The sequence below is a fragment of the Lepidochelys kempii genome, chromosome 25 (assembly GCF_965140285.1).
Source record: "Lepidochelys kempii isolate rLepKem1 chromosome 25, rLepKem1.hap1, whole genome shotgun sequence".
NCBI classification, from domain to species: Eukaryota; Metazoa; Chordata; order Testudines; family Cheloniidae; genus Lepidochelys; species Lepidochelys kempii.
In genome coordinates, this window is record NC_136404.1 from 8,931,084 (window position 1) to 8,944,849 (window position 13,766).

General features: G+C 40.8%; 1 protein-coding gene across 3 annotated transcripts in view; it reads right to left on the reverse strand.

The window, feature by feature from the left end:
* The window catches only part of AP3D1 (adaptor related protein complex 3 subunit delta 1), a 73,745-nt gene that overhangs the window by 34,327 nt on the left and 25,652 nt on the right, over window positions 1-13,766 (reverse strand). For 2 of the 3 annotated variants that reach the window (XM_073324264.2, XM_073324263.2), the window contains exons 2-6: window positions 7,993-8,088; window positions 6,596-6,676; window positions 5,539-5,619; window positions 3,556-3,663; window positions 2,087-2,216 (exon numbers count right to left, since the gene is read on the reverse strand). In XM_073324264.2, coding sequence (XP_073180365.1) covers window positions 2,087-2,216; window positions 3,556-3,663; window positions 5,539-5,619; window positions 6,596-6,676; window positions 7,993-8,088 — 496 coding nt within the window. Of the gene's footprint in view, window positions 1-2,086; window positions 2,217-3,555; window positions 3,664-5,538; window positions 5,620-6,595; window positions 6,677-7,992; window positions 8,089-13,766 lie in introns of those variants that run through there. The other variant, XM_073324266.1, reaches the window with a different exon arrangement.

Sequence of the window (13,766 nt, forward strand, 5' to 3'; positions counted from 1 at the left end):
CAGAAAGGTAAACAGTGACTATAAATCCCTTTTCATTTGTTCCAACTCTCACAGGCTTGGTTTTTGATCAGACTTTGCAGTCTAGACAGAACCTGATTTCCTAATGGAAAACAAACAAGCAATGTTTTGAAGAGCCTTTCATGGTTTATCCATCACAAAACCTCAAAAAGAGCAAAATGACAGCTCCCTCCGCCCCCCCTTTGCAGGTTCCCTTTTAACATGAGTGATTCTTTCTTGCATATATCACTGGAGGGCAGGTCTTGCCTTACCCTAATCATATCAGTCCAGTGACTCTGTTTACATTCTCTCTCTTTAAACAAAAATCAGCTGAAAGTCACAGGCTTTAGTCTCAGGTGGAACTCTCAAAATGAATATACAGCATTTCCATCCAGTGGGGAAAAATAAGCATCCTTAATAAATTCTGGGAAGACTGTTTGGTTACAGAAATGTAAATAATTCTTACAGTTGCTCGACATAAAGAAAGCTTCCTAGCTGTGCTAGCTATGACTAAAGCTGCGAGTTTGTCACATAGGTCATAGAATTCCATGAATTCTGCAGAGGCCAGTGTGGCTGGCTCCAGGGCTGCCCACACAGCCCCTGGGCCAGGCGCACTGGCCGCTGCTGGGGCAGTCTCAGGCCACCGCGCCCCCCTCCTCTAGCAGCAGCAGGAGGAGTTTGGGTGTGGGAGGAGGCTCAAGGCTGGGGCACGGGAGGGAGTGAGGACTCTGGGCAGCGCTTACCATGGGGGGACTCCCTGGAAGTGGCAACATGTCCCTCCCTCAGCTCCTAGCTCAGCGCGCTGCCTCCGCCCCCATTGGCCACAGCACGCCCCCCACACCACCTGTGCCTCCCCCCCACAGCAGCACTCCCAAGATTTAGTCAGGGGTATAGCACAAGTCATGGACAGGTCACCAGCCATGAATGTTTATTTATTTTTTTTACTGCCAGTGACCTGTCCATGACTTTTACTAAAAATACCCGTGACTAAAACGTAGCTTTAGCTACGACACATTCCCCAAGAATTTAGCCACAGTATTTTACCTTTTGTCTTGTAGTATTAACATTAAAACATTACAATACAAGTGGATTAAAGAGATTGTTTAGGCCCCAAATTCAGTTTTTATTTTTAAAAAAATATGGAAGAGATTCCTGATATATTATGAGAAATATTTCAAATGTTCCGTTTACATCCAGATATTACAACCCAATCACTGCAGCTTTATGCTAGGGCTGGGGTGGGCAAACTTTTTGGCCCAAGGGCCACATCAGGGAATAGAAATTGTATGGCGGGTCATGAATGCTCACAAAATTGGGGTTGGGGTGCGGGCTCTGGGGTGGGGCTGGGGATGAGAGGTTTGGGGTCTAGGAGGGTGCTCCGGGCTGTGATCAAGGGGTTTAGAAAGCAGGAGGGGGGATCAGGGCTGGGGCAGGGGGAAGAGGCTTAGGGGGTGCAGGCTCCAAGCAGCACTTAGCTCAAGCAGCTCCCGGAAGTAGTGGCATGTTCCTTTTCCGGCTGCTATGCGGAGGCGCGGCCAGGCGGGTCTGCACACTGTCCCTCCGCAGGCACTGCCCCTGGGGCTCCCATTGGAGCATGTAGGAGCCAGAGCGGGGCCATGCCGTGGCTTCTGGGAGCCATTTGATGTGGCCCCCATCCAGCACCCCGGCCAGAGCAGGGCCAAGCTGCATGGTGTGGCTTGCAGGCTGACTTAAAACAGCTTGGGGGCTGTAGTTTGCGCACCCCTGGGGTAGGGCATGAGAAGCAAAAAAACCCGAAGTTGACTACTGTATTTTCAGCAGCCAAGCTATGTGAACTACAAGAATGGTTTTACGTCATTAAGATTTAATCCATTAATTCAGCCTAGTAACAAGTAATGGCTTTTTAATTTTTTTTAAAAACACAGAATGTGTTTTTAATCTGATCACATCCTTTTAAGTGCTCAGGAGCCTGCCCACAGGTACAGCAATAACTTATAACATGTAACCAGTTACCTTCACCTCACCTCTCAGGAATCAACCGCCACTAAAACGTCATGTCTTCACTAAGGTCCCGTTCTGCAATAATAGTAGCTTATTAAAATTCACTAACCAGGATCTGGATCTTCCAGTTTCTCTTTAAGGCGAGGGAATGCAGGACGGAGGGACTCAGGGTACTTCAAAAACACTTTGTACATGATTAACACTGCCTTCTTCCTGATATAAGGCTTTGTGTGAGACATCTGTTAGTGAAACAACCACAGTCAGACTCTTAACATGCTCACTTTCCCAAGAGGTTTCTTTCAAGATATCATTTTTAGTCAACGCCTCCACAGCAATACCTATAAAAATTGATTCTGTTGGGCAGTCTTTCCATGCAGCTGCTCTTTTAGTGCACTCAGCATTTTAAGATAAAAAGCAAAACATTGTCAGTCATGCACGTCAAAACAAATAGTCAAAGCAGTCCCTTTGGGCTGGCCAAGGATGTGTGATTTACAAAAGACCAGGGTTCAAGGATCAACCATAAGACTCCCACTCTGAATGTGCTGTAGAGCACGTACTCCCTACTGGCCTAGGATAAAGAGAGGTTGCCAGTCACCTTGTTCTTAAATTCACTGCACTCAACCAGTCCTATTATTCAATCTAACAAGTAGCATCAAACAGCGATCTTCAAGGCAGAAACATATCCAGTCTCAAGTACAGCCAACAGGGGCAGACGTGATAAGACGCAATCAAGCTAATATAGTGACATAGGATAGAGGAAAGAAGCAGAGTCTCAAACATCAAAGAACTTGTTTAACCAAACTGCTCCTCCCTCACCATTAAATAGCACCTTCACCTATGGAGGTAGCAATCTCACTGGATGTATTAATGCTTATCTCCATTACCATACCCTATCTGAAGGGGTTGGGTCACCCAAATGCAAACCTAGTGCTGCTGACCCATCTGAAGCATACAATGGTAATAACACTTGAACGGAGTACGCATCGTGAAAGAGGACAAAACACATCTTATACCAGCAACATCACCCCTAATATACTGATACTTTAAGGTCAGAAGGGACCATCATAATCATCTAGTCTGACCTGCACATTCTAGGCCACAGAACCTCACCCACCCACTCCTGTAATAGACCCCTAACCTCTGGCTGAGTTACTCAAGTCCTCAAAGCTGCTCTTCCTCTTCAAGAGCCAAGCTGAGCATGGTGAAGTGGTAGGAGTGACGAAGAGGAAGAGGACTATACTACCTGACCCAACATAGCAATGAAGTCAGTGCATGATTCTCACTTTAAAAGCACATCACCTACTTGTTCTTGGTAGTTTGTGGTCCCACTTGGACAAGTTTCTAAAATGAACTCTGGGTGCACAATTAGTTTGCTAACTTTGTGATATGAACTGCGAAAGAGATTACACAAGTCAGGAGCTGTAAAGCTCCCGAGACACAAGAACTGCTAACAACCAATTATCAAGTTTTCAGGCATAGCACTCTTAAATTTTACAAGGAAGAGTATGCTTCTAATAGTCTAAATATATTCTAGACAATCATATGGAAAAAATGTTTGCTCACTTTTTATCAACTCACCAGAGTCATGATGTCATTTGCCAAGTCTCTGGCAAGATCTGGAGTAACAAAACAGGACAAACCAGTCAGTGCTACTCCAGTATCATACTGGTTAGGGCTACTCAGATCCTAAAAGAGTAAAGACAGGGTTAAAAACTTCTGATTTATTCAAAGAAAACTCAGGGTAAAAGAAAAACATCTCAAACATAAATGAATAAAACTGCCCTGTTTAACAAAGACAGAACAGAGCTTCCTTTCTATAGGATATTTGCTCTGACAGGTTTGGGAGGATTTACTTATCTGATTTTTTTTATAAGACTGTCACTTCATTAGTACTCATCCTCGGAGATGGTTAGGCACTAGTTTAATACATGTAATCTACATAACTAAACTAGAGAATATTGGGAGCGCAACACACATGGTATTTCAGAAGCTGCATATGCTTCTGGAAAACACGGAAATTTTTCCTAGTGTTTAGGGTCATTAAAAATCTTGACTGAAATCTTAACCCTACAGAAATCAGTGGGAGTTTTGTCATTGACTTCAGTGGGGCCCATTGTTTGCTACAGTGTCCTGGTTTAACCTTCCTATACAGCTAAGCTAATATAGTAAGTGTAGTCTTCTAAGTCCCCATTAACTACAGTTTATCTTTGCAGTAAAGACAGGATACCAGGTAAACTGCAGAATACATATTTTGTCAATTTTCTCTTTATTTTGTTTTTATTAAATATTGTATACTCTTAGATATTTCCAATTTGAGAGGACTGTTTAAGATTTGCATTATACTGGTACCTTAATTTATTCTGACAAGGATTTTAAAACAAAGCAGTCATGAAAAGATCAGTCCTTAAAAAATATGGCAATTCGTGCATAAAAACATGAATAAAAATGCATGAAGTTTTCCATATGAACTTGCAAGCTTAATATTTAAGATTCCCATTCCAATGATTGGGAGTTCCAGACATAGTTCAGACTTTGGGGCAGTGTGCAATTTACACTTCATTTCAGCACCCCACAGCGGGTGAAGGAAAAAGATTAGGCTGGCAATAATATTAAAATCACAGTTTGGAATGAATGAAAGTGAAAGCTCTACAGTTCATTTTGGTTTTAATGCTTTGGGCAAGGTGACGGTCCCCTCTTCTAAATACACAGTAGCTAGGTCAATGGAGCATAGAAGAGCCTAAACAAAGATAGTTTTAATACAAAAACATCAATAAAAAGAATGGAAGAGACGTGTAACAAAATGTGATTTAGAGAATACCAGTATAGCAGAGTCTTCATAACAAAGAGCTGAACAGTTATAAAATAAAGGACTTATCTGTCAGACCTGAACATAGTTTAAAATATAATTAAAAGAAGAACACTGGTTCTTTAGGTTAGAGTCTGAACACAATCCCATTCCGCTAATTTTCTCTGGAGCAAGTGAAAACCATGTTGTACAAGTAACAAAATGAATGCCATGCCAAACCAAAAGATAACACATTTGAGCATGTTAGTACAAGAATAAACAGCCTTAATGGAAACAGCTGCTGTTCACCTGTTTTCTGTATAATTATGTGGGAGAAGGTCAAGGGTCTGTCAGCACTGGACGAAGCAGCCTTTCGTGGATCCAAAAAGCCAGCTCATTTGTAACTAGGTAATTACACAGTTCCTTTCAGATACTGCAGCACTCTCCCCACCCATTAACTTCTTGTGTTAGCATGTGTGATATTGGAAGCACCAAGAAAAGTTAGGATCTTCATGTTCACTTTGCACCCTGAACAAGCCCGGACAGTTGGGCATGCACCAAGGGGAAAACAATCTGACAATGGCTGTCAATTTTCGGATCAATCTCTGACAAACTCAGGTATCAGGCTGGAATGTGAGCCAAATGACAACTACTTTGCTCACATACCTACATTCTATATTAAACAGATTTTATACAGCTTTGAGATGCCAGGTGGGAAGACGGAATAAACACCTTACAACAGTCTGAATTCCTTCCTATTGAAGCGAATACCTTACCTTTCTAATCTGATTGGTAGTCAGCATAATTACATCAGTCCCTTCATGAAAGCACTGAGAGGCAGCTAGGTAACCAATTCTCTGCACAATTAGGAAAAACAGAAGGAAATGAGTCATTCACAAGTGTTGATTTTCCACAGAATCTTCAAAAGATTGGACTGGATAATCCTTCAGCAGAATTAGAATATTACAGAATTATATACTGAGAATGTGTCATCTAATGGTTAGAGCTGTCCTTGCACAAATTGCTTGTGTGCACTTAGAACAGTCGCTTTACCTCTGAACTTCCCCATCTGTAAAATGGGTCTAATTTAGCTACCTCACAAGGGTTTTAAAACCACCACTCCAATTGGCACGGTCTCCTCTGTCCATCTCATTACAGAGGTCAAGGCTTCAAGGAGGCAAGGAGCCTGAACTTCACTCTAACTGTTGATGGCCCCCGAGAATAACACAGGCTCATCAGAAGGGGGAACTGGGAAATGCTGCACTTCTGCTGCCAGTGTGCCAGGTGGAGTGAGGGCTTCACTCTCTTGGGTTGTCAATTCAGTACCATTCACCAGCAATGAATTTACTTTAAAGAAAGTTGCCTGGTGGCCTAGCAGCAGCAGTTATATGGCAGATTTGGTTCAGACCCTCTGCCTCATTCTGGCTGGAATGGTAGTGCTCTTTTGGAGAGGTGGCCTACTTTCCTGGCTCTTGAGAAACACTCTAGCAACAGCTAGAAGCCTAGAAGCTTTGTCCAGCCTTCCTGGGCTAGGCTGTGGCCTTTTCCAGCCTCAGATGCTAACTCATGAAAAAAACATTCCAAAAAAATATAATGAATAAAAGAAAATACACCAACTGATGAGCAGCCTTAAGCAACCTACACAGAAGAACAGAGACCAGGGCTATCACAAACAAGGATACACCCTGCATGTCTGGTTGAAGAAAGTAATGTTGATGTTTTATGTCCTGTCTGACTGCCAGAAGCAAAGGTAGGATGACTTCAGTCTATATTGAATGATACAGCTGATAATGGATGCGTTGGCCAGAATACTCAAATATACAGACCACTTACTTTGAATGTAAACTTCGATGCACTCATTACTTCAATAATATTGAATGCGGCCCAACTGATGTCATAGCCCAGCATCTGTAACTGTTGAAAAAGGAGCCCAAAAAAAAAAAAAAAAAAAAAAGAATCACACTTCAAAATACAAGACCCAATACAACAAGGAAATTTTTAAAAAAACAGGTTACTGTTACAGGTAGAAGATGTACAGTAATACTACTATAGAATATATGTTCTGGACAGCAGAAAAGTCACATGGCTATTTAATTTGATCTTCTCCCACCCCCAGAATACAGTAACTCCTCACTTAACATCCTCCCACTTACCGTTGTTTCAAAGTTACATCACTGCTCAATTAGGGACCATGCTCGTTTACAGTTGTGCAATGCTCCCTTATAACGTCGTTTGGCTGCCTTCTCTGTCCACTGCTTGTAAGATTTTGTGGAAGAGCAGCGACTTTACAAGGGAGCATTGCACAAGTTCCTCTTCTCTGCCTCCTCCCCATCCCTCCGAGCGCTTCCCCCACCACCAAACAGCTGTTTGGCAGCGCTTAGGACATTCTCAGGGGGAGGGCGGCAAGGAGCGGGGATGCGGCATGCTCTGGAGAGGAGGTGGAGTGGGGGTGGGAAGAGGCGGGCCTGGAGCATCCCCCGGCAAAGTTGGCGCCTGTTCTTCTCCGGGTAAGCTGCCACTGCTGCTACAGGGAAGGTGCTTCCTAGCGTCCTTGCCTGCAACGGGCTGTGGCTGTGTGGGTAAGCCAGGAGCACTTCCCAACCACAGTACAGTATATAATGCCTTTTGTCTGCCCCCCCCCCCCAAATTTCTTTGGAACCTAACCCCCTGCATTTAAATGAAATCTCATGGGAAAACCGGATTCGTTTAACATCGTTTCACTTAAAGTTGCATTTTTTAGGAACATCATTACAACGTTAAGTGAGGAGTTACCGTATAAAGGCTTCAAGTAAAAGTCCCTTTTAATTAAGCAAGTGTTCAAAAAGAGTAATTTCGGGTATTAAACCTATTGTACATTAAGTATTTATAATTTTTCTATTTCCTGCTGCTTCATGAAAGGCCCATGCAAAGAGAAGTTGACTGACTAGAGAGAAAAAAATGGCAACATCTTCTATGTACAAAGCGCTGTCAAAACACATGAAGAAACTCCAACCTTTCAGATACAAGTAGCACTAAAAATACTGTAAACACCAGTAGGTAAATATTCTCCAGAGAGGAGTGATTTTTTTTAGTTGGTGACCCTTTTAATCACTTTCAGAAAATATGCTTAAGTCATATTACATAAGTAAAATTAAGGAAAGTAACTGAAGGCACAGTTCACAGTCCGTTGGCAGTTAGCAAGAGAGTAAAATAAAAGGTATGGTTACTTTATACCCTAGCAGGGTACTTACATATGTAAGTTTGCAAACTGCATTTGCTTTCACTGCAATGTTATCCTGCTTGAGCTCCTGTTTAATCTCATCGATGCACTGGGAGATGTACTTTGCCTGAGGGAAGAGAAAGTTATTATTTTCATACTCAGTTACATGAACCACTCTTCATTCTGCAGATTGCATGTACTTTAGCAGGACCTGACCTTAGTGTGTGTTTGCTCATTTCCAATTTATCACAAATTTTAATAACCCACTGTTTTGATAAGCATTCAATTCTGAAGAAACTACTTGCCAATCAAAACCATCATGCTAAATGTTACAGCCAAAAGTATGCTGAAATGTTTCTTCAAATCTACTTTCAATTTCCTGTGAATAAATCAATTCAGCCCAGAGCCACTCTTTAAAAGCTTAACTGGAAAGAAGCTTTAGGAGGTTGTGTATATAACAGCAGGAGCAGAAGTCTAGCATCAGGATTCTACTTTCATCATTTGTAGATCATACTAGTTATCTGCCCCACTGGGCAATTGTTTATTACGTGACAAGAGAATTTAGGATGCCAGGCACTATAGAAAGCACAATATTAGTTTCCTTGATTAAAAATAATTGTAGGCTACTCAGTTATATTTTCTTAATAGAACCCCCTACACATTGAGGATCCCGTTTTCAAATCCTCCATGATAAATCTTTAACTATCCATGTCACAACCACAATTGTTCCGGCTGAAAACTAGACAGGACTGACTTTGGAGCCCTTCAATGCTACTGCTTGCACAGCAGAAGGGGTCACTATTGAGCAACTTAAGGCATTTGTTTCTCAGTCTTCCCACCCCCAAATGATTTCCCAATAAAGCTGAATAAGCCACCAGCTCCAGAGGGAGCCAATAACCCAGTCTTTCTTTGCGTATTTATACATTCAGCACCCCAAATATGCAGCCCACATTACCATTATTCCTACCACAGGGCCAGGGTAGAAGAGTTTTAGGAGGTAATTCTGGAGCAACTGTTAATTTCATCTGATTTCTTCCCTTTAGACAGGGGTATATGGACTACTGCCTTGATAGTTTTACAGTCAGAGAGGGATAACTTTGCCTTTTTATATTATTTGACATCTCTTGCACCTGCTTACTCATATGTATATCTCAGAAACTCCAAAGAACCAAATGATACATTACAGCTAAATGTTTGGAGACTCTTTCTTTCTAAAGGATCATGTACTTGCCATGTCCTTCCTGCACACAGACTTCATTTTAAGAAGTCTGTTGAAGCAGATATTTTACTCTATACATTGGCTTTAATTCAGTCAGATATTCTTTCAATTCATGATGATTAACTCTGATTAAAATAACGTTATAAAGGCATCTACAAGATACTACCCAAGATTTCAAAGGAGAAAAAAAGCCTTCCCTAAAAAAAGTCACATGCACACCAGGGTATTTATAATTCTATATAAATTAACTGTCAGAGGAATCGAGTCAAAAACAGATATATGAATTATTTGGTATTCATACGTAGTTCTCCCTAGCGACTTACTTCCAAAGCAAGTTACATCTGAGAAATGTTGGATATGGAAATCCATTGGTCTGCTGCCATTACTTAATATTTCTTCTCTTTATACTGGAATTACTGCATAATCCTGACGGTTCTCTGGCCTTTTTTTAGAATGCTGGAGTGATACTTGTGGTTCAAGTCATGGGATTTAGTCACTAGATAGTGAAGTAGGGAGGCTGTATTATCTTTAATAAAATAGGTTTCAGAGTAACAGCCATGTTAGTCTGTATTCGCAAAAAGAAAAGGAGTACTTGTGGCACCTTAGAGACTAACCAATTTATTTGAGCATGAGCTTTCGTGAGCTACAGCGCACTTCATCGGATGCATACCGTGGAAACTGCAGAAGACATTATATACACACAGAGACCATGAAACAATACCTCCTCCCACCCCACTGTCCTGCTGGTAATAGCTTATCTAAAGTGATCATCGAGTTGGGCCATTTCCAGCACAAATCCAGGTTTTCTCACCCTCCACCCCCCCATACACAAACTCACTCTCCTGCTGGTAATAGCCCATCCAAAGTGACAACTCTCTTCACAATGTGTATGATAATCAAGGTGGGCCATTTCCTGCACAAATCCAGGTTCTCTCACCCCCCTCCAAAAACCACACACACAAACTCACTCTCCTGCTGGTAATAGCTTATCCAAAGTGACCACTCTCCCTACAATGTGCATGGTAATCACGGTGGGCCTTCTCACACACACCCCCTCCCGGGGACACACACACACACTCACTCACTCTGCTGCTAGCAATAGCTCATCCAAACTGACCACTCTCCAAGTTTAAATCCAAGTTTAACCAGAACATTGGGGGGGGGGGGGGGGGAACAAGGGGAAATAGGCTACCTTGCATAATGACTTAGCCACTCCCAGTCTCTATTTAAGCCTAAATTAATAATATCCAATTTGCAAATGAATTCCAATTCAGCAGTTTCTCGCTGGAGTCTGGATTTGAAGTTTTTTTGTTTTAAGATAGGTTTCAGAGTAACAGCCGTGTTAGTCTGTATTCGCAAAAAGGAGTACTTGTGGCACCTTAGAGACTAACCAATTTATTTGAGCATAAGCTTTCGTGAAGTGAGCTGTAGCTCATGAAAGCTTATGCTCAAATAAATTGGTTAGTCTCTAAGGTGCCACAAGTACTCCTTTTGTTTTAAGATAGCGACCTTCATGTCTGTGATTGCGTGACCAGAGAGATTGAAGTGTTCTCCAACTGGTTTATGAATGTTATAATTCTTGACATCTGATTTGTGTCCATTTATTCTTTGGGGGTGGGGGGAGGGCGGGCGGAGGGTGAGAAAACCTGGATTTGTGCTGGAAATGGCCCAACTTGATGATTACTTTAGATAAGCTATTACCAGCAGGACAGTGGGGTGGGAGGAGGTATTGTTTCATGGTCCCTGTGTGTATATAACGTCTGCTGCAGTTTCCACGGTATGCATCCGATGAAGTGAGCTGTAGCTCACGAAAGCTCATGCTCAAATAAACTGGTTAGTCTCTAAGGTGCCACAAGTACTCCTTTTCTTTTTTTAATAAAATAGCAGATCCAGACAAGAAAAAGACATTTGTAGTGCAAAAACAAATCATGGAGTGATCCTAGTTAGGGCAAGTAGCAAGGGTGTATTAATTTAGCGGTTCACATTCCAAAGCAGCAGCATTATGGTGACCATTCATACAACTATAGTTAAAGGTATAGCACCATTTACATTGGAAATCTTTGTCAGGATACAAGATCACTAAGCAGAGATCCATCTGGGAATAGTTCTGCTGGCTCACCATCTTCACAAAATAAGTGTTACAAACTTTGTAAGTTACAAGAGATAAAAACAGAAGTTGATCACTTCTGATTCTAGTTAGTTCAGCTAGCCCTCACAGTTTTGCAGCCATTGGGTAGTGCAGTGAGAAGTTTGGAGGGGAATGAAAGCATTAATGCTATCTCCCTTCCACATATATAAGCCATTTAGGGAAAAAAGAATCTCAAAAAATTGCCCTATACTTTTTAAGCAAATCATACAAGACAAAAGCTTCAGTAGCATACATTTGTAATTTAGTAATTTATTTTACTATCAGTATTTCTCTTTCAAAATAAGATTAAAATAAAAGTAACAAAAGGGACAATCTTGACTTAAAGATAGAATGATGAATTAAGGCTGGAACTTGGCTTCCATTTCTACAGCTTGTAACTATGTTCAAAGGGGTTTTAAAAGGGATGTTACATTCAAGTTTGATTTAAAGCTCAGTTTTTGTAAAAGCAAAAGTTAATAAAAACCTAGTTTTTATTTAAAATGCCCACTGTAAAGCTTTGATCTTATATAGCAACTTCCCCCTGCTTTGTCTGGAACCTCTAACTTGCAGTACTTTAAAATGAAGCAGATTAAAACAAAGTGAAAGCGACTTCGTTGTCCACACAAATGCAAAACAGAATACAGCATAAATAAATAATGAAGGAGATCACTTAAAATTCTTTCACTCAAACTAAACTGTTAGTATCAGTGATACTGAAATGTGTTTATAATGTGATTTAAACGGACAGTTTCCCTTTAAGGTGAACTATGAAGCAAAAAAGTTTATTAGCCTTTTACAACTTAAACAAAACCCTTGTACTTTATTTCCCTTTAAAAATCAAAATATCGGGTCTTCACTTCCCTACCTTTGCTGAAAGACCTTTACAAGATCTTGAGGCCTGAAACAATGTCACCTAACGCTGTAATAAGTTTATTTTGATAAAATGAGATAATGAACAAGTCCAAATTAAGCAAAAGTTGAAAAAAGTTTTACTAAATTTAAAAAGTCCAAAAGTTGCATAATTCAAGAACAGGTAAGGGTGAAGTTTGCAGCATGTGGTGACTGTGATTGCTTAGCTAGAGGAACCCCCAAAAATGCAAAGTAAAGCACATTTTTTAAAAAGGAGGTTTTTTTTTTAAACGTTTCCTTTGCCTGCCCAACATTTGCTTAGTAATATTACATTGAAAATTTTCCTATTAATCATTGTTCCAAATTTGGAGACCAAATTCATTCATAAATGCCCAAGACAGAGGGATTGGCCCTGCTTTAAAGTACAAATCTCAACTGAAACCTTAACCACTGGGTCTCTATAATTAAGTTATTCATTCTACAGAGGTTTCCTCTGTCTACAGGGCTATCTAGGGAGAATTTAAACATTATGACCTCACTGTCTCACCCACACTGTTTTAATGTCCTAGGATGCAAGTTTGCCTTCATACATAGCATTTTGAGCATCATAATAATTGCTTTGTAAACATATTTCAAATATCCACAGTATGAAAGACGATATAGAAAACAATCCCATTCAGACAGATTGGAGAGAAAACATAATTTAAGAGTTTAAACAAAAACTTTTGATATTTATAAATATGCACTGACAGGAGATGCTGACAGTTTCTCTTATACAATGATGGGCGACTGAACTCTTAAGCAATACATCGTACCTTGCCTTAAATATTTTATGTTCATGTAGCAGTGTGCTGGAACAGGTGTCATTGAATCTTTCACGTGTGTATCTAGTTCCTGTATCTTGGCAAGCAACATCAGTGCTAGCTTTCAATGCCAGGACTACAATGCAGATCCTCCTTCCTCAGCCCAAGAAAACAGACACCATCCTAGCAATATCTCAAAACTCTTTACGGACATTAAATTAAGCCTAACATCACCCTGTGAGAAAGTCAATATCCCCCACGCTGTCAATAAAGAAAACCATAATTGAAAGATTCAATGGCTTGCATGTGTCTTTGGTAAGTTTTCATAACAGGTTCCTAAACAGAAAAGAACACAGGCTTTTACATATCTGGGCTCAATCTAAACATGACTGACAAAAACAAAATCCTGAGTTCCCAATTCCCTTCCTCATTTGTAGCATTAAAAATTGAAAACGCAGATTTCTACCTCAAATTAATATTTGTGAATGTGGTTGTGCCGTAGTTCACTGCATCAAAGTGACAGAAAGCTACAGAAGTTTATGAAACTGAGCACAGAACATTGGCTATTTTTACAACCCTTGTACTCCTGTCCTCTCAGATCAGAAATCAAGAGAGTTTTTGCACATTTGGATTGGTTTGGTTGAACCTTTAACAGATTAGGTGCTGAAAAATCATACAAATCTGGGAGCACAATAGCACCTCAGAGATACAAACACCAGAGTTATGAACTGACCAGTCAACCACACACCTTATTTGGAACTGGAAGTACGCAATCAGGCAACAGCATAGACCCCCCCGCAAAAAAA